Source organism: Rana temporaria, chromosome 1 (assembly GCF_905171775.1).
Source record: "Rana temporaria chromosome 1, aRanTem1.1, whole genome shotgun sequence".
In the NCBI taxonomy this organism is placed as follows: Eukaryota; Metazoa; Chordata; class Amphibia; order Anura; family Ranidae; genus Rana; species Rana temporaria.
The window spans coordinates 124404137-124426146 of NC_053489.1; the positions used below are offsets into that span (position 1 = coordinate 124404137).

General features: G+C 43.1%; 1 protein-coding gene across 1 annotated transcript in view; it reads left to right on the top strand.

Moving 5' to 3' along the window:
• The first annotated feature begins 350 nt into the window (after positions 1–350).
• FAM81B (family with sequence similarity 81 member B) overlaps positions 351–22010 on the top strand; it is a 73722-nt gene continuing 52062 nt past the window's right edge. Inside the window, exons 1-4 of the mRNA XM_040342296.1 lie at positions 351–694; positions 8631–8690; positions 17071–17308; positions 19382–19500. Coding sequence (XP_040198230.1) covers positions 8647–8690; positions 17071–17308; positions 19382–19500 — 401 coding nt within the window. The 5' untranslated portion in view covers positions 351–694; positions 8631–8646. The remainder of the gene's footprint in view (positions 695–8630; positions 8691–17070; positions 17309–19381; positions 19501–22010) is intronic.

Below are 22010 nucleotides of genomic sequence, written 5' to 3' on the forward strand. Positions count from 1 at the left end.
CAAGGAATTCTTTTTCTTCTATAAATGAAAGTCTAAACATTAAAAAGGAACACGCTTCCAAGTTTATGATATTACTTTGTTTTTTAACGAGCTTCAAACTCCCAGGAGTTACAATTTTTATTTTCCGCTGAAATGCTCATTATCATGAAAATAATCAGACTGTGTATACATACCTCTAACTATATCTATTACATGTGTACTTTTCTCTACTTTTAACACACAAGATTAGGCAATGCTCACACTGAGTAACAGCATACTGGAATTCTTCAATACATGAATGACTGGAGTGGCCTGCTTTTGTATGAGCAAGTAAGTAAATGAAGTATGCCTGTAGCCTAGGAACCGCGCCAAACAAAGGCAGTCTCCTATTCAGAGTGATGGCAGTATGGTAGAGGGGGGCGTGTAAGTCACATGTATAAGTATGCGGGATCTGACACTTACACAGATCATACGTGTGTCTATATGGATTTCTGACCATTACTGTATCACATATTAAATAGGAACGTTGCTCGGAATACTGCATTGGACTTTTCGCAATGTGAATTCCTCTGATCTACAGATAACACTGCGGAGGGCTGGCCTGTGAAAGAGATTAGACCAAGTTGTACACAGACAGAGCATGTTTGGTTACTAGGATATCAGGTGTACAGGTGAGGCACTGAACACAGAGGAAAGGAAGAAATTAATAATAAAAGTAAGTAATATTTTTCTGAATGATTATACGTTTTTGCTTCTTTACCTAACTAAACCTAACTCTCATCATAAACCACCGATATTTAAAAAAAAAATACTTTTTCCAACTTTTTTTCAGATAGTAAACTGTTTTTTTTTTTAACAAGTAAACTGTTTAATCATCTAGCAATACTTACATGATGATTGGACACGATCATTTTCTCTACAATAATGTGTATATACTTGAACTGAGGTATAGTGATGTTTATTAATTCTCATATGTCAAATTCTGAGTATTACTTTGTTATTTTGGGGAAGAGAAGGGATTATTTATTGACCTTCCCTCTTATGCCCTGTACACACGATCGGTTCATCCGATGAAAACGGTCTGATGGATTTTTTCATCAGATATCCGATGAAGCTGAGGCCCCGTACACACGACCGAGAAACTCGAGGAGCAAAACACATCGTTTTGGTCGTCGAGTTCCTTGTGAAGCCGCCGAGGATCTTGGCCAGCCAAGTTTCCCCATTGACTAACGAGCAAATAGAGAACATGTTCTCTATTTGGCTCGACGAGGAACTCGTCGGTTTCCTAGGCCAAAAGTGTACACATGACCGGGTTTCTCGGCAGAATACGGCTCCGATCGAGTTTCTGGCTGAATTCTGCCGAGAAACTCAGTCGTGTGTACGGGGCCTAACTTTCATCAGTCTTGCCTACACACCATGGGGTAGATCCACAGAGAATGGCGTATCTTTGCGGCGGCGTAACGTATCCGATTTACATTACGCCTCCGCAACTTAGACAGGCAAGTGCTGTATTCTCAAAGCACTTGCTCCGTAAGTTGCGGCGGCGTAGCGTAAATCGGCCGGCGTAAGCCCGCCTAATTCAAATTTGGATCAGGGGGGGCGTGTTTTATGTAAATGTACTGTGACCCGACGTGATTGACGTTTTTCCCGAACAGCGCATGCGCCATCCGTGGAATTTCCCAGTGTGCATTGCTCCAAAGTACGCCGCAAGGACGTCATTGGTTTCGACGTGAACGTAAATGACGTCCAGCCCCATTCACGGACGACTTACGCAAACGACCTAACTTTTTCAAATTTCGACACGGGAACGACGGCCATACTTAACATTGGTACGCCGCAGTTTTGCCTCATATAGCAGGGGCAACAATACGCCGGGAAAAGCCTAACGTAAACGCCGTATCTTTACTGCGTTGGCCGCGCGTACGTTCGGGAATTTGCGTATCTAGCTAATTTACATATTTTGACGCGTAAATCAGCTTACACACCCCTAGCGGCCAGCGGAAAAATGCAGTTACGATCTGACGGCGTAAGAGACTTAGGCCTGTCGGATCTAATGGATATCTATGCGGATCTAAGAATCAGGCGCATAGATACGACGGCTCGGATTAGGACTTATGACGGCGTACATGGCGCTGCGCCGTCGTAAGTCCTTTCAGAATCTGGGCCTAAATGAATAAGCGGAAAAAATATATATAAATTACACAACTCACTCCAAAGTGCTCATGTGCATATATGTGTATATAAATATATATATAGAAAATATATGATATGATCATAAACAAAAGTGCCCTTGTGAATATATGTGATATCCAACTGTGTTACAGATGACCGTGTTAAACAAGTCCATACAAGAGTAAATAAATAGATTATGAATCAAGATGCTTCTGTGCACATATATGGCTTACAGCGGCGTTACTGGTAATCGTGATGGTAAAGTTCATATGATTCAAACGGCCCAGTAGGTGATCCAAACATGACAAGGTGTTATCACTCAGTGGCTTCCCTTAGGTAGTAAACGCTCACCTTAGAGCGTGCGACTTTACAACTAAGCTCAGTCTAAGCACGCTTATGAACCACTTCTGCGCTCTTTTAATGGTACCGGAATCCTGATCTCCTCAGTGTGTCCCTTGAAGAGGTTTCCTCTCACTTCCTGTTAGATCTACAGAATCAATGTCACAAGGTTTGAATTTGTACAAATCCCGTTACAGAGTCTTGGAAAGGCTCGGAAACTGAATATTCCAGAGTGTTTCCGAGCATTTCCAAATGGCTCTGATCAGCTTTGCTGGGCTCCTGTGCCCCCGCACCTCTGGCCAAATGCGGTAGTCAACTAACCTACCAGCATGTATTTGGAGTGTAAGTGGAAACCGGAGTACCTGGAGGGAGAACATTTAAAATGCATGTAGTGTCCTGGTTGGAACAGAGGACCCCAGTGCTGCAAGGCAGGAGGGGCTAACCACTAAGCCACGGTGCTGCCCACAGATATAGATTCCTAAAGTTGTGTGATGTTTTCAGTTTCAGTAAAGACAATTTTAAATGACTCTTGTTAAAATAACGATGAGAACACTTTAAGTACAAACAATAATGGTTAGCCAGGTATGCCTGGTGAAAGGCATACAAGCATTATATTAAATGTAACAGTGCAAAAATGGTCCATAAAGCAAACATGCTGCAAAGTTGTTCATTTTAAGGTTATTGAAACTGACAAGGGGGCATTCATGTGAGGAAGAGCGGCTTTAACCTCTGCATTGGGAGCTGTGAAAATATGGAATAAACTCCCACAGAAACTTGTTCTAACCAGCTCAGTAGATTGTTTAAAAAAGCTGTATGTGTTTTAAACGGCATAGAATATAACAGGCTATTAATATTTTAAGTAATAGATTGTAGATCCAGGGAATATTTGATTAGCTTACGGGAGCAGGAATCTTTTTATTTTCTATGCTGGAACAATTGGAACCAGAATTTAGACTCTATGGGCCAGATCCACAAAGAAGTTACGTCGGCGTATCTATTGATACGCCGCGTAACTTCTAGGATGCCCCGTCGTATCTTTGTTTTGTATCCACAAAACAAGATACGACTGAATGGGGGCTAGATCCGACTGACGTACGTCTTACTACGCCGTCGGATCTTAGGTGCATATTTACGCTGGCCGCTAGGTGGCGCTTCCGTTGATTTCCGCGTAGAGTATGAAAATTAGCTAGATACGCCGATTCTCAGAATGTATGTCCGGCCGGCGCATTTTTTTACGTCGTTTACGTAAGGCTTTTTTCGGCGTAACGTTACCCCTGGGTCTATGAGGCGTACGCAATGTTAAGTATGGACGTCGGTCAGCGTCAAATTTTCCGTCGTGTACGTCGTTTGCGTAAAACGTTCACGAATAGGGCTTTGCGTAAATTACGTTCACGTCGAAAGCATTGACTATTTGCGACGTGATTTCGAGCATGCGCGCAGGGATACTCCCACGGACGGCGCATGCGCCATTAAAAAAAAACGTCATTTACGTGGGGTCAAGTTGAATTAACATAAAACACGCCCACATCTTTGTCATTTGAATTCCGCGCCCTTACGCCGACACATTTACGCTACGCCGCCGTAACTTTAGACGCAAGTGCTCGGTGAATACAGCACTTGCCCCTCAAAGTAGCGGCGGCGTAGCGTAACTACGATACGCTACGCCTGCTTAAAATTACGCCGATCTACGTGGATCTGGCCCTATCTATCTGTCTGTCTGTCTGTCTGTCTGTCTGTCTATCTATCTATCTATCTGTCTATCTATCTATCTATCTATCTATCTATCTGTCTATCTATCTATCTATCTATCTATCTATCTATCTATCTATCTATCTATCTATCTATCTGTCTGTCTGTCTGTCTATCTAGTTATCTATATATCTAAGGCTGGCCATACATTATTCAATTTTCTTGTACAACTTTCCTTTAGATTGACCAAAACCATATAATATGAGGTCATACCTAAACGCTTTCTGTTTGTATGCAGGCAGGCCCTTGCACTACATAGTTAAAGGTAAATCTAATGAAAAATTTTATAAGAAAATAGTATGGCCAGCTTTACGTAAGTTTAGGGTTCTGTGGAGGCAGTTTTAAAAAAAAAAATATTTCTCTATTAGGCTCCTCTCACATTAGCGCGTCTCCAAAGCTGCATAATTTCCAGTGCGACTTTGGTGCGCAACTTTGATGGGACTTTTGGGTGCAACTTTGATTTGACTTTACATTCCCTGGACTAAAGTCACATCAAAAGTCAGACCAAAGTAGTACAGGAATGTTTTCTGAAGTTGCAGCGACTTGTGTAGTGTCAGTAGGAATGGCTCTCATAGACATACATTGAATTTTACATGTCCTGCGACTTGGGGTCTCACAAGTCTGATCCCACGTCGCACAAGTGTGAAAGGAGCCTTAGTTGATCTCTCCTGACATATCTTTTTTTAATCTGACTATTTATGTAATACAAATAAGTATTGCTGAGTGTGATAAATGTAAAATAGACTTCAGCTTTGGGTCTTTTTTTCCAATTCAACTATCCTCTATCGGTAGCACAGCCCATGGCACGATGTTACAACATGAGTACCACAAGCATGTATCTAGAGCTTATTGTACTGACCTTTAGTCTTAGGGCCCTTTCACACTGACGGATCCCGTGAGGATTCGTTCCTTTAATATCCGGTTGGTCAGCGGAGATAGCTTTGTTGATGCCCGCTGACCCTGTCAGATCTCTGCTCTCCTCTATGGGGGGGATTGGATGAACACGGATCGTCTGTCCGTGTTCACCCGATCCGATGACGGATGGATTCCTCCGTCTGCAGAATCGGACCACAGTGGGGACCTATGAGATCGAGTGTCAGGGGATGTTGATCTGCAGACACCTGCTATCCCATAGGGATACATGTATGTACGTATTTCATGTGAAAACGGATGGATGAAATATGGACATACGGATCTGTGTTTATTTACTTGTAGCGCCAACCCCGTAGGAGCCACTTGAGTTCTCTCTTGCTTTAACTCTTCAGCCAGGCACACAGTTTTTGCCACAGCCAGGCACACACTTAGGCTCTTTTTTTGGGAAATCAGTGTAGGGGTGTTGGTTGATTTTGATGTTTTATTTGAGAATTTGGATAAGGAGGGGAATATAGTGGGATTCCCCTTATTCAACTAATTACAGCCAGTATCCCCTTTCTGCTGTACACAGGAGCTGACTTTCCTAGCACAGAGGGGTAGCCTACAAAAGAACAGGCCCCAGATCTTTGGTCTGTGCTCACAGGAGTCACAAACAGATCCTCTCAGGCATGGCTCCCCTCGGTGAGCTCTTCAGAACATATGGGTCAGCTCTCCGGCTTCCAGGCCTCCAGCCTGAGGCCGCATGGCAGCAGGTGCTAAGGAGGGCAATATGCCCCCTTCTCAACTGGACTCTCCTCTCCAGGCAAAAAACACTTCCTGTCTCTCCTCACTGAAAATAAAAACCCCTTCCCAGCATGCATAGAGGCCTCTATGCCTGCAATTGGCTGGGATGGCATCCATATTTAGGGCCGAAACAACTAATCGGTTATGAAATTAATCAATTACAATTTTCATAATCGATTAATCGGCCAGTAACATAATGGGGTTAAAAAAAAAAAAAATTAGCCCTTTATAGTACAAAAAAGCAAATCGCTACTGTAAATATTACTTTTACTGTCCCACAGTAAAAAAATTAACCCCTTACAGTAGCGATTATTTGCTCTTTTTGTACTTATTTTTTGTTTTTTTATCCCCATTATGTTACTAAACATCTCATACCTCTGTTTTTTGGTGCTTTTTGCAGAAACACACTACAGTTCATTTACATGCTTTCCTATGGGACACGTTCACAGCCATGATTTTTTTTCAGCTGCTGCGTTTTTGGAAAGGGCAATGACTTTTTAATGCAAAACGGTGCTATTTTTTTTTTTTTTGGGGTTCAATATACTTCAATGGAGAAGCTGCAGAAAAGCATGTAATGTGTTTTTGCGGCAATTTGTGTTTTGTAACCTGCCCAACAACAAATTGGCTAAATTTTTTTTTTTTTTATAAAAAAAAATTTTTAAGGCTATTATCCGATTAATCGATTAATCGAAACAATAATCGGCCAAGTAATCGCTAATGAAAATAATCGTTATTTGCAGCCCTATCCATATTCATGATACAGACCTGCATGTGTCACTCCTAGGGTTGCCACCCATCCGGAATTCACCTGGACAGTCCAAGTAAGGCCTCATTCACACGAGGCGGACTCCGTCGCTACGGAGTCCGCCTGCTCCCGCCAGCTTAGTGGGAGATCAGTCCGCAGATCTCCGCTGGCAGATGACAAGCTCTTCTCTGCTCACTGAGCGGGGAGGGGCTTGTGCAGCACCGCTGATTCCTATGGAGCGATCTAATAAAAATGGACATCATGTCCGTTTTCATCAGATCTCACCCGATCCGATCCGCCATGGATAGATATGGACGTATCGCCATATGTCTGATTTTGGCGGATCGAATCGGGTCGGATGTCAGCGGACATGTCTCCGCTGACATCCGACGCTCCATAGGACTGCATGGAGTGGCCGTTCAGGTCCACTGTCAAAACTGACAGGTGGACCTGAACGGTCCGTCTGTGTGAATGAGGCCTAACAGTCCAACTTGGCTCCAAGTAACCAAGTACTACAACCGTCAAGTGCTTAGATGTGCGCACAGGCCGGGTGTGCCTGTGCTCACCCAAATCTTCAGGGTTGCCAACTGTCTGGAGGGCTAACTGCAGTTGTCTAAGTCGAGTGTCTGTGCCACTCTTTCTCACACTGTCTAAAGCCAATAAAGTTCTGCGCCCCCATGGACAGGAGAGGAGAGGGGACTCATTTTGCTCCTCCTCCTCCCACCCCTAACCTTCTGTGTCTGACATTTGAAGCCCAGTAGCTAGTAAGCCTGGTAACCCTAGTCACGCCTGTCCACCCACCAATTTCCAAAACTGCCTGGCTAACAGATAAGTCAATACAAATGTAGTAACACTTGTTAAACTAACAGGATTTACTGGCTGTAAGGCCTCGTACACAAGACCGAGGAACACGTCGGGCAAAACACATCGTTTTCCTCGTCGAGTTCCTTGTTAGGCTTGTCGAGGAACTCGACAAGCTTGCTTTGTGTACACACGGTCAAGACCAAATCTCCTCGTTCTCAAACGCGGTGACATACAACACATACAACGGCAGGGGAAGTTCGATTCCACTGGCACAACCCTTGGGGCTGCTTTTGCTAATCTCATGTGTTTGCATGTTAAGTAAAAGTTTGTTAAAGCGGAAGTAAACCCATCCATAAAACAATTTCATTTCCGGCACATGCCGGAAATGTAACACTCCCATTGGATGTGCTCTCAACCAAACTGTCAAACCATCCAATGGCTGGTTTCATAACTGATCACATGTGCAGCATCATGGCAGTTGCAGATTAAACAGAGGCCAAGATGGCAGCTTCCTTGGCTGAAAACAATAGGGGGGTTTACTTCCACTTTAAGAGACGATTTGCACTTTTCAGTCTGTTATAGCTTGAAAAATGTGTTATCTCCATTACAAATGCTACTTTTACTCCCGTCTCATACTTTATTCTGAGCAAGCTCGAGTTTCTTAGCATACACACGCTTGAGTTTCTCATTGGAAACCAGCCCGACGAGGAACTCGACGAGCCAATTTGAGACTCCCGTCAAGGAAATAGAGAACTTGCTTTTTTTTTCCTTGGCAAAAAATCTCTCCCACCAAGTTTCTTGATGGATTCTGCCGAGGAAACCGGTCGTGTGTACGAGGCCTAACAATCCAGTCTCCCAGGAAAATCACTATATTTTACCTTAGTTTCCTGTTAAGCAGGAGACCACACTATTCTAACTAAATACATTCTAGCAACCTACCTAGGAGGATACTACATACTGCCTGTGCTTTATTTATTGTTTATATGTGTTTTTATGTCTACCTATTTATGTTTTAATATCTGCCTGTTTCAAGGTGGTAGAACATATTGAGTTAAAAGCCTTAAATCTGCAGTGAATTATATATATGTAACAGTAGAAATACTTTTTTGTGTAATCAGAATAATTGGGTAAAGCTGTATAACAATAACGCTAAAGCTAAATTTATATTGCTATATTCTTCTTTTAGGTAGAACTCAAGAAAAATGTCAAAAGACACTTCTGTGCAGCTCATCCCTTACCAGGAAAGGTAATGCTTGTTTGGTTTATAATTAAAATACATGTAGCCATAAAGTGAGGCAGTCCACCCAAAACGCAAGTTTCAGTTTTTAGTAGATGCTTTAGAGCAGCCTTTCTCAACCTTCTTACACTAGGGAAACCCTTGAGATCATTTTCAGGTCTCAGGGAGCCCCTTCTAAATATAATTCATTGGGGGTCAGTGGGAAGAATGGAACTTACATTGGTGGTCAGTGGAAAGAATGCTCCCTTACAGTTGCGGTCAGAATGCCACCTTTACAGCCAACAAAAAAAGATCACTGGTATTATGCCAAGTGCCAAGTGCTCATGGACCCGAAACTAGAGTATGTAGGCACCACCAGAGGTCAACCAGTCACAGCTCAAGGGACCCCTAGGCCTAGAAGCTTCTTGAGGAACCCTAGGGAGAATGACTATTTACTTATTAGTCCATTAATGAGATATCGGCTATTATATTCCTGGAACTGGACACTTCCTGTGGCCTTTTTAGGCGCTCCCACTCTATTAGAATTTTAATCTATTTTACTTTATATTAACCGCTTAACGACCGCCGCATGTACGTCGCTGCCTTTCCGCGGGTCAGGGGTCCGATCGGAACCCCCCCGGTACATGCAGCGGTCGCTACGCCTCAGGGAGCGATCCGGGACGAGGGCGCGGCTATTCGTTTCTAGCTGCCCCCTCGCGATCGCTCCCCGGAGCTGAAGAACAGGGAGAGCCGTATGTAAACACGGCTTCCCCGTGCTTCACTGTGGTGGCTGCATCGATCGTGTCATCCCTTTTATAGGGAGACACGATCGATGACGTCAGACCTACAGCCACACCCCCCTACAGTTGTAAACACACACTAGGTGAAGCATAACTCCTTCAGCGTCCCCTGTGGTTAACTCCCAAACTGCAACTGTCATTTTCACAATAAACAATGCAATTTAACCACTTAACAACCGCCCTATAGACGAAATACGTCTACAAGGCGGTTGCTTAACTCTAGGAGGGCGTCAATGTACGTCCTCCTAGAATCGCGCTCCCGCGCGCCCTGTGGGGCGCGCACATGGGAGTCTCCGTGACCGCCAGGTCCTCCGGACCCGGCTGATCACGGATCACGGTAAATCGCCGCTGATAGCGGCGGTTTACCACGTGATCGCTCCGTCCAATGACGGAGCGATCACTAGTAAACAAACCGGCGTCATGTGATGACGCCGGTTCCTCCCTCTCCTCTCTGTACTGAATGGTACAGTGTGAAAGAGGAGAGGGGAGAGAGCTGCTGCTGCTGCTGCTGCTGCTGCGGGCTGGATCTGTGACACATGCAGTCACAGATCCAGCCATCCATCCCTCCCTGTGCAATACTCTGCAATGCCCCCATACTCTGCAATGCCCCCATACTCTGCAATGCCCCCATACTCTGCAATACCCCAAAATACTCTGCAATGCCCCCATACTCTGCAATGCCCCGCAATACTCCGCAATGCCCCGCAATACTCCGCAATGCCCCGCAATACTCCGCAATGCCCCGCAATACCCCACAATACCCCACAATACTCCGCAATACCACGCAATACCCCGCAATACCCCGCAATACTCCGCAATACCCCACAATACCCCGCAATACTCCGCAATACCCCGCAATACCCCACAATACTCCGCAATACCCCACAATACTCCGCAATACCCTGCAATACCCCAAAATACTCTGCAATGCCCCCATACTCTGCAATACCCCGCAATACTCCGCAATGCCCCGCAATGCCCCGCAATACTCCGCAATGCCCCGCAATACTCCGCAATGCCCCGCAATACCCCACAATACCCCACAATACTCCGCAATACCCCGCAATACCCCGCAATACTCCGCAATACCCCACAATACCCCGCAATACTCCGCAATACCCCGCAATACCCCACAATACTCCGCAATACCCCACAATACTCCGCAATACCCCACAATACCCTGCAACGTCGTCTATGGGGATTTTTAAGTAGCAAAGTTTGGCGCCATTCCACGAGCGTGTGCAATTTTGAAGGGTGACATGTTGGGTATCTATTTACTCGGCGTAACTTCATCTTTCACATTTATGCAAAAGAATGAAGAAAAAATACTAAATTTGCCAAATTTTATAACAGAAACAAAGAAAAATTATTTTTTTTTACAGAATTTTCAGTCTTTTTTCTCTTATAGCGCAAAAAATAAAAAACCCAACGGTGATTAAATACCACCAAAAGAAAGCTCTATTTGTGTGAAAAAAAGGACGAAAATTTCATTTGGGTACAGTGTTGTATGACTGAGTAATTGTCATTCAAATTGTGAGAGCACCGAAAGCTGAAAATTGGTCTGGTTATTAAGTGGGTTTACGTGCCCAGTGGTCAAGTGGTTAAATGCATTTTTTGCTGTGAAAATGACAATGGTCCCAAAAATGTGTCAAAATTGTCCGAAGGGTCCGCCATAATGTCGTAGTCACGAAAAAAATCGATGATCGCCGCCATTAGTAGTAAAAAAAAAAAAAAATAATAAAAAATATCCCCTATTTTGTAAACGCTATAAATTTTGCGCAAAACCAACCGAGAAATGCTTATTGCGATTTTTTTTTACCAAAAATAGGTAGAAGAATACGTATCGGCCTAAACTGAGGAAAAAAATAATGTTATATATGTTTTTGGGGGATATTTATTATAGCAAAAAGTAAAAAATATAGATTTTTTTTTAAAATTGTCGCTCTATTTTTGTTTATAGCGCAAAAAATAAAAACCGCAGAGGTGATCAAATACCACCAAAAGAAAGCTCTATTTGTGGGGAAAAAAATACGTCAATTTTGTTTGGGAGCCACGTCGCACGACCGCGCAATTGTCTGCTAAAGCGACACAGTGCCAAATCGCAAAACCTGGCCTGGGCTTTTGGCTGCCTAAAGGTCCGGGGCTTTAGTGGTTAAGCAGAATACAACATTAGGGGCTGGGCTATGAAAATGTCAGCATGGACCCCCAAAACTCACTGATAATTAGAAATTATTGCACAAAGATATGATATAACTCATAACTAAAATATCACTTTTGGATTACCTGAATCTTTAAACAAGCAAAAAAATATGGTTATTCCCCAAAGAGTGATCAGACACAGTCAGAGATGAACAAATCAAACCTATAGAAAACTTTAATCCACCAATATTATGCTTTAAAAATACTTTTCGGCTATGTGAGGCTTGACATTTCTCCACACATGGAGAACTAAAGTTAGCAAAGACAACTGCCAGATGATTATGGTTTAATTTATTTGACTTAAAAAACAGGCCAATGTGGCCTTTAAACAATCACATTGGGGTTTATTTACTAAATCAGCTTCTTACCTCAGCCTATTCAATTACAGAGGAGTTCCACCCTTCCTGGTTCCGCCTACTGGCTGCCTAGGCGGGTCCTCCTTTCCCCCTAGGTGGCCCCCGCATTCTCTGCAATCTTCTGGGACATGTGACAGGTCCCAGAAGATTGCCTGTCCACTAGGAGAGCACAGCACGACTTGGAGTGGGTGCTTAGTTTTGAAGAGGACCTCCTGTCCCACTTCCTGGTTCCACCTACGGGCTGCCTAGGCGACTCCTCCTCTCCCCCTAGGCGGCCCGCCCTCTCTGAAGATTGCCTATCCACTGGGAGAGTGCAGCGCGACTTGGGCAAGTTGTCACAGCCGGGTGCCCACAGTATCAATGGAGGTGCAGAGAAGAGAAGCGGGGCTCCACGCGGCCGCAACGCTGGGCTGTTGAACAGGAAAGTGTCTGTTTATTAAAAGTCAGCAGCTAAACTTTTTGTAGATGCTGACTTTTAATAAACAAAATAAAGCCTGGAACTCCGCTTTAAGCTTTGGCAATAAAACCTGGATGGCGATTGGTTTCTATGCAGAAGTGAGCCTGATTTTGCACTCTCCAGCTTTAGTAAATAAACCTCAATGTCTGTTGCAGCCATTTGTTACCAAAGCAAATATCAATTGGTACTGAATGCTGCTGACCTATTTGTAGCCTGACTATTGCTGGTTCTTATAGTATTCTGTTTATGTAGAGGCACCTTGAGAATAGTAGATCTGCACACCTGACACTAGTCTAAAAGCGTACAAAGCAGAGGGATTTTTGGGTGTCTGGGACTCGAGTAACTGTTATTGCCTTGCTGCTCAAACAGGAAAACTCACATAGCACTTTTAAATTGAATTAATAAGCTATTCGCTAGAGTGACTCAAACTGACTCCCTGGCCCAATGAGAATTTACATTAACTCTACAGCTTCCTTGATGTAAGTAGAAAGTTTCAGGAGCTGATACAGGTGAAGGAAAGGTAAATCAATGTTATATTATAATTAAAAATTAAATATTGGGGCTGTAAGATTGCATTGTAAGATTGATAATTTGGAGTTGCTATAAACCACGTCCTCTTAGAACTTAGAAGTTTTTTTTTTTTTAATTCCCTATAAGGGCTGGTTCACACCACAAAAATGCACTCCAGATTTGTTCCGGATAAGTTTCTGCATACACATTTTTAACGTGTTTGACGCATTGTGGTGTGTTTTTTATGTGTTTTTGATGCATTTCCAGATGTATTCCAGATTTTTTATTTTTTCCTGTTTTTACTGTACTGGGTCCTATGCATTTTGATGCATTCCAGTGCATTCCGCTGCATTTTTGCACGACCGGTTTTCCCGGCAGGAAAATTGCCAGGAGAGCATTTGGCCAGGAATCCCGGCTGTGTGTATGCTCACTAGCAGTTTTCCCGTCAGAAAAACAGCCGAGAATCCCGACGGGAAAATAGAGAACCCTGCTCCTTATTTTCTTGTCGGGTTTCCCGGCAGAGTGTTTCCTGCCGAGAAAAGCGGTCTTCTGTATGCTTACCTGTCCCAGGTAAACCTGCGCATGCTCGATAAGAGTTAGCATACAAGTTTAGTGTGGGGTGTAGCAAGATGGCGGCGACGTCGATGACGTCACCGCGTTCTTGCCATTCAAAAGAACGGCAGTTCTTTTGAATGGCCATCTGTATGCACAGGTTTGCAAGACAAGCTTGCCAGGAATCCCGTCAGGAAAACCAACGATTTTTTCCTGACGGGATTCCCGGCCGTGTGTACAGGGCCTAATGCCGCGTACACACGACCGTTTTTCGGGATGTAAAAAATTACATTTTTTTTTATGTCATTAAAAACTATCATTTGTGAACTCCAGAGCACTTTTCACGACGTAAAAAAATGGCCATTAAAGATTTAGAACATGCTCTAAATTTTTACGTTGTTTTTAACGTTGTAAAAAATGGTTGTGTGTGGGCTTTAACGACGTGAAAAAAACGCAGATGCTCAGAAGCAAGTTATGAGACGGGAGCACTCGTTCTGGTAAAACTAGCGTTCGTAATGGAGATAGCACATTCATCACGCTGTAACAGACTGAAAAGCGCGAATCGTCTCTCACCAAACTTTTTCTAAAACGAAATTTACTAAAAGCAGCCCCAAGGGTGGCGCCATCCGAATGTAACTTCCCCTTTATAGTGCCGTTGTATGTTTTGTACGTCACCGTGCTTTGCTAGAGCATTTTTTTTTCACGATCGTGTGTAGGCAAGGCCAGCTTAAAAATAATCGGGTTGAAAAAAACATCGTTTTTTCTAGACCATTAAAAATGGTCGTGTGTACGCGGCATTAGACTTGCCCTATCATGTTGGTTTTTCGTGATCTCTTTTGAACAGTCATAGTCACTATGGGGTTGATTTACTGAAGGCAAAAAGCCTGTTTACTTTGCAAGGGAAATTACACTAGATGTTAATGAATGGGGTAAAATGTAATTTACCAATCCCAAGAAAAAAAAAAATAATAAAAAAACTAAAGTATTTTTGCTTGCAAATGATTGGATGAAGAAAGTCAACAGAGCTTCACCGTATTCACTAAGCTAAGGGATAATTCACAATGAACAGCCTATTTTTCTTTGGTTAATCAACCCCTATATGTCTCCATATACTGGGGCAGATCCACGTACATCGGCGTATATATACACTGGCGTAGCGCATCTCCTTTCCGTTACGCCGGCTCAACTTAGAGACATAAGTACCGTAAACTCATAGTATTTGCGCCCAAATTTGCGCCGGCGCGACGTAGTGCAAGGGTGGAATTTTCCGTTTCCTGGAGGTGGGCTGTATTCTGTATGTCTCTTATACTCATGACAATGTCAGGAATATACTGGGACTTTTCAGGTTCTACATAGAAAGTATTCCACAATATTAAAAATAATAATTTTAATAAGATATGGTGTGTGCGTGGAATGCATCCATGTGGAGCCTGAAAAGTGCAGTCCACTCTGACTTCCAGCGGGGGGGGCAATTGACCCCCCTTGCCCTATGGAGCGGACGCCCATGGTTGGCAGTGCACCACAGGATACCACTACAGCAAATGTTTCATGTAATAGAAAAGATTTCTAACTGTTGCTGTCCAAGGTTTAATTGTTAAAAAAAAACTGCTATATCCATCATATTGGCAAACTGTAGGTCAATAAAGCCAAAAAACAGCATGCATGACCTAATTCCAATACACGACATGACAAGACTTACTACACAGCAGCTACATAAAAACTGTAAATTCTACAGATATATAGGCAGAACTAACCATCAAGACTAGTTGTACAGACACATAGCCAACGCTGTGTCCTGGCCTAGGCCAACAAGGCCCAGGCCTACGGCACAGTGTTGCCAACCTACCAGATTGAAGTTTATTGGCACGACATCTGAAATTTACTGGCACAGCCACGTTCTTACTGGCATTTCACAAATGTTACTAAATTAAATTTTTAGGTGCAAATTTCAGTATTTAGCCTACAAAAAAGTACGCTAGGCAAATAGTAATGTGATTTAAGGTAAAAAAACATATTTTTGTTATTTTCGATATAATAAGGGCAAATTATTTAGTCACATCACACCCTGCCTCCATCCCCCTCTGCCTCCAATCTCCCTCTGCGGTGCCACCAACAACCCCTGTTTCGATCCCCACCCTCTGCGATGCAACCCTCCCCCTCTGCGGTGCCACCAACACCCCCTGCCTCCAATCACCCCCTGCCTCCAATCTCCCCCAGGCCCCCTGCCTCCAATCACCCCCTGCCTCCATCGTCCCCTGCCTCCATCCCCCTCTGCGGTGCCACCAACAACCCCTATCTCCATCCCCCAACCTCTGCGGTGCCACTATCCCCCTCTGCGGTGCCACCAACACCCCCTGCCTCCAATCACCCTCTGTCACTAACACCCCCTGCCTCCAATCACCCCCTGCCTCCATTGCCCCCTGCCTCCATCGCCCTCTGTGGTGCCATCGCAGCCACCATCACCCCCTGCCTCCAATCTCCATGCGCAGTTCCAAGCCGAATCGATCTCGGCTATTTTCACTGGCACATTCCCGCAACCACAGACATTTACGAATGGGGGAAAAAAGTGCCTGTTTTTACGGACTGTCTGTAAAAATACGAACGGTTGGCAACAATGCTAGGGCAGCACTTTGCAGGGGGGCAGCACGGAAATAGTCCCCGTCGACTTGCGCTACACTGTTTGTGTAGTGCCAGTCTTATGGGGCAGACTGGGCTGAGAGGCAAATTAGTCTAGCACCTCCATAAAGCGGCCACACTGCTTCCGGTATGCAGGCGGCCGGCATTCTGCAACTGTGGGGGGTGGGGAGGCGCTGCTTCTAATTTTGACTGTCCTATCATCCTGGACCACAAACCTTCCTCACTGTGCTATATGTTTCTGCTGCACCATTGGCATGGTTATATCTTCTTAGTCCTCTTCATAAAATTATCAGAAATTTGTGCTTAAAGTAGAGCTATAACACTTTTTTTTTCATTTTGGATATAGTAAGGGAGGGTTATAGCCCCTGTCAGTTTATTTTTTAGCATCCCTGTTGCTTTGCGGAGATTTCCCTTCACTTCCTGCCCCATAGCCAAACAGGAAGTGAGAGGAAATCTATGCAAATTAAGGGAATTTATTGCCCCCCTCCAGGTCCTCAGAACTAGTGTCCCCACTCGAAAATTTCAGGGTGGGTCTTAAAAAGCAAGGGGTGTGGCCTTGACATAAAGGGGTGGTTCATATTTAAATTAGGGGGTGCACGAGTTTAGTCAGGCCTAGGGCAGCACAGAAACCTAAATACACTACTGCACATAGCACGTAATATAACTGACACACTGAATAAACATTACTCAATTTTAGCTACAAATTATTTTGACCTAAACTTCTCTAACTTGGGAGTACTTAAGATGTGGTATAACAGAAACAACATGGAGAACTTGTATGTAATAAATGTCTGTGGAGTTGGTTTTACCAGGTTTCGAAGCATATGCCAAAATATCTGCAATCATTCATACTTTCCATTGTTTTAAAGTGTTTTATTTAACATTGTGTTTTTATTCAGGGGACAGTCCTTCCTGCCTGCCATACATGGAGGTAGAATAGAGTCACTGGAAGACAGGTTTTCCAACCAGGAGAAGACAACCACCATACTCCTAGAGCAGGCCTTCAAGATTAAAGAGGATGTTTCCATGTTGAGAGGCAACCGCGGCACCCAGTGGGACTTAATGGCTCAGCGACTGCTTGAAAATCACATGCAGATCGTCACACAAATAGTTAAACAGCTTAGTAAAGACATTGAGGTACACAATTGAATATGTACAAATTTTGTAAATGTGACAATCATAACCCCCTATTCACAGCAATAGAATACGGTTTCCACTATTGTGAACAATCCAAATGTGGCCACACTCAGGAAGTCATGGCTGGTTGTGCAACAGGCCCTCTTTGTGTGTGGTGTATAACAAAAGAACAGGTGTCTTTAATGTCTATTAAAATATCCTTCTTATTCTGATATAACAGAGGTGAATCATGATAACCATTCAATTTATTGTATCATCTCTTAAAGCGGAGTTCCACCCTAAAAATTAACTGTCTTGCCTTTAATGAAAAAAAAATACTCACTTCTATCTGGCTGTTACTAGGCAGATTTTGTAATCTGCCTACTTCCTAGTCATAGGTGGTTCAACTTCCTCTCCTAAGACCCTATTGCCTCCAGGGAAATGATGACACTCATTTCCCAGGAGTTTTTGGGCATTACTGTGCCTAAAAATCGCCCAGTATGCACCTCTCTCTGAAAACCAGGGAGAAAAAGGAACTGGGCTTCACATGCCCACACATATGATGGATACGGCCACAACTTGAGCTGGAGGATATAAGGCAAGTGTTTGCAATGATTTCTGGAATGATTGGGGAGATATTAATCATTTAAAACCCGGACCAATATGCAGGTAAAGGACCTGGCCCCTTTTTGCTATTTGGCACTGCATCGCTTTAACTGACAATTGCGCGGTCGTGCGACGTGGCTCCCAAACAAAATTGACTTCCTTTTTTTCCCACAAATAGAGCTTTCCTTTGGTGGTATTTGATCACCTCTGCGGTGTTTATTTTTTGCGCTATAAACAAAAATAGAGCGACAATTTTGAAAAAAATGCAATATTTTTTACTTTTTGCTATAATAAATATCCCCCAAAAAATTATAAAAAAAAAACATTTTTTTTTCTCAGTTTCATTTTCCTCTCCCTTCCATCATGTATTCTCTATTTGTATTCCTTCTCTTACTCCTTGGTGGGGGTAATGGGATGAGTGCTGAGGGGAGTTCTGATCAGCCAACTTCGTTTTTTTTTTTTTGATCAAGGTCATCTGCTGATCTGAGAACTGTAGTGGGGACATTTAATGGCAACTATAATCACAGGTAGTGTTACCCACTGTGTCTCCGACTTTGTGGTAACTCGTAGCAGTGACACCTATGCTGAAATCAGGAGATAGGGTCTTCTCCAGCCCCTCCCACCTCACAATCGTCAGCTGACCTTTAGTATCTGCCCCCCAGGCATGCCGTGAATTGAATGGGCAGCTGCTAAGAGGCTGAGTGGGCGGCTGTGGGCTTTAGGAACAGCCCAGCTGGGTGGCCATGGGCATCAGAGACAGCCCTGCTGGGTAGTCGCAAAAAGGCTGGAAGAGTGGTACGGGCTTCAGGAACAGCCCAGGATTTGGTGACTCCTGGCAAATCATCATTTGACCCCCAAGGGGGTCCCGACCCCCAGGTTGAGAACCACTGCCCTAGAGGCACCTAAATGTCCCTAGTTAATTACATAGAGTCACCGCCATAGTTTATCAATCTCTATTCATATATATGATAGTCTCTTCAGTTTTGCCTCCCTTGTTGGTATAGAGATGGACAACAGAATAAAAAGAGGTTTTGAGAAACTAGAGTCCAAAGCACACTCTGTTGTTGATTTTCAATAACATAGTGCCAGCTTTTGTTTTTTCTTTTATGTATTTCTGTTTAATGTTTTCTTTTAAAACATACTCAGATAATAAATTTCCTGTTATTGACTAAAGCTTATATACTGTTTCATATTGATTGCCTTAGTTCCGTTTTTTGGCATAATAATTTGTAATGACTACAGATGGATGTCACATTGTGATATATGTATTGGCTAAACAGAAAATCAGTTATAACAAGAAAACAATAGAATAATTTATAACGAGACAAAGTTTAATTATGTTGTTAGTACAAGAAATACATACATCCAAGTGTGTCAGGGGAGTTAAAGAGAAAACCCTTACCTCCAACCAAGTATTAATTAGTCCGCCGGTTGTGGTCATTTGCCATTGTCAGTAGAATGATGTCAGGTTTTCCCGTGCTGTTGTAGGTTTTGGAAAATGAGATCAGAGCCAGAGATACAGTAAGCACAGGAACAAGCTTTGCCGTGCAGAACCTGGATAGGAAACATCTATCTGGAATTGGTGATCTACGTGGCCGTGTAGCCAGGTTAGTTCTATTGATTTCTTTGTGTCGGCATGGAACAAGGTGGAATATAATGTTTAAAGAATGTTTTTTCACTGTACCTGAATGAAATTTTTCTAATTTATTTCCCCCACAAGTCAGCTTTCTTTTGATGGTATTTAATCACCTCTGCGGTTTTTATTTCTTGCACTATAAACAAAAAAAAGATCGACAACCTTGAAAAAAAACCACAATATTTTTTACTTTTTGGTAAAAAAAAAAATCACAATAAAAAAAACAATAAAAAAAAAATGTTCCCTAAGTTTAGGCCGATATGTATTCTTCTACATATTTTTTTTAAAAAAATAGCAATAAGCGTATATTGGTTGGTTTGCGCAAAAGTTTTAGCACCAACAAAATAGGTTATTGATTTATGGTATTTTTATTATTATTTTTTTTTTACTAGTAATGGCGGTGATCTGATTTTTTTTTATCGTGACTGCAACATTGCAGCAGACAGATCGATCACCTTTGACAATATTTTGGGACCATTGACATTTATACAGCGATCAGTGCTATAATATGCACTTATTACTGTATAAATGTCACTGACAGGGAAGGAGTTAACTGGTTAGAGAGAAAACTGGTCAGAGAGGCTACCAAGAGGTCTACATCAAACTGAAGCAGGAATTTTTTTTTTTTTTTTTATGTGACCACAATATCGTAAATTCTCCATTAATGTGGCTTGTATGGGAGGGCTGCAAGAAAAAAGCCACTCCTCAAGAAAGGCCACATGCGGTCATGACTGTGCTTGAACAAAACGCACCTTGAAGATTCTGAGGCCACATTGACACCGCTTCAGGCACCTATCCCATAATGTGTAAGGTAAACGGGATAATGTCGCTGCAAAATAGACTGGATCGCCAGCTGGTGTTCAAGGTTCCTGTATATAAACAGGTGTTGGGTATCTGGATTAAGGGTGGGTCCAATGGAGTGAATCCCCCTTGGTGTGCCCCGCTGGGGCTGTATGAATCCTTCAGATTACCCGTTTATAATGCCAATAGTTTTTTTCCACATGGATGGCGGTTGACAGATGTGTCACTGTGAATGTGCGTGTCACAGATGTGGGGTCCGGTACACTGTAAGGTGTATGTGTCACCACTTAAGTGAAAAAACGAAAAAACAAAACAAAAAAAACTTAAAAGTCAGGACCCTGTGCAGGCATCAAGGGTCGTAAGCAAGTGGTGGGAGGAGCTGATACGTGAGCTCTTATAAGTGAAAAATACAAATTATAATAGTAAGTGCATACTCATAAAAAGTGAAAAGTAAAAAGGCCACCCGGAATGGCACAATGCTGAATAATCTCAGGCGGCTTGGTGGGTGATATTAGGAATAATATAAAATTATCCTGAAATAAGTGCAAAAAAAGAAGGTAGTATTAATGATTATAAAGTCTCATAACCAATGATAAACGTAGATCCTGTGCAAGTAGCAATGTATAAAGTGCAAAATTGTAGTTTTTCCAAAACTCCAACTAAAATGAAAATAAAAATAAATGCAACCTTCAATATATATGGACCAAGCATGTACCATAAGGCCAAAAATATAATAAATATATTCTGAGATGGACAGTGTAGGCTAAGAAAATATAATTTGTTTCAAAAAACCATATCAAGTCCAATTAAATAAGATGATTCCAAAGTGCGACCTATCCCATAATAACACCCATCTTGATGGTAAATACACAGGCACATAATTCAAGAGAACAAAGAATTGCTGGATGGCCGCAGTCCAGTGCAACACCTTTTATTGAAATCAATTAAAATCCATACAGTCAGGAAGATGACAGGGGTACAGGAACAAAGTGGCCACTTTGTTCCTGTACCGCTGTGATCTTTGTGACTGTATGTATTTAACTACATCCCACCCGACCACTGCATTTATACAGCCGGGTGGGTGCTTCTTCCTTCTGAGTGGACGTTCAGGAACGTCCCTCAGAAGAAGGGGGATCGAGCGTGCACGTGCCCGTGCAGCGGCACAATCCCGATGCTCTCGTGTCGCCTATACACTGCGCATCTCTGATCGTGAGAAGAGCTTTGTGATTGGCCCTCATGATCACATGATGGCTGTGTCCAATCACAGCCGTCATGTGATGTGAATTGAGAGCCGGTTGCTAGATGATCGGCTCTCCTCTCCTCACACGGAAGTTACAGCTTTTTACACACTGATCACCAGCCTAGTGTCCACACACATGTCCCCACACAATGTAAACATACAAAGTCCCCAAAATAGTGTCCCCAAAACACTGTCCCCACACACATGTCCCCACACAGTAAAATACCTGTCCCCCATATATGTAACAGTAAAATCACATATCTTAATGATCATCTGCACACATATGTCCGTGATCACCTGCGCACATCTGTACATGATCATCTGCGTACATATGTCCGTGATCACCTGCGCACATCTGTACATGATCATCTGCGTACATCTGTCCGTGATCACATAAACCAATTATTATACACTCAACAGGATTTTTTTTACCAAAGACA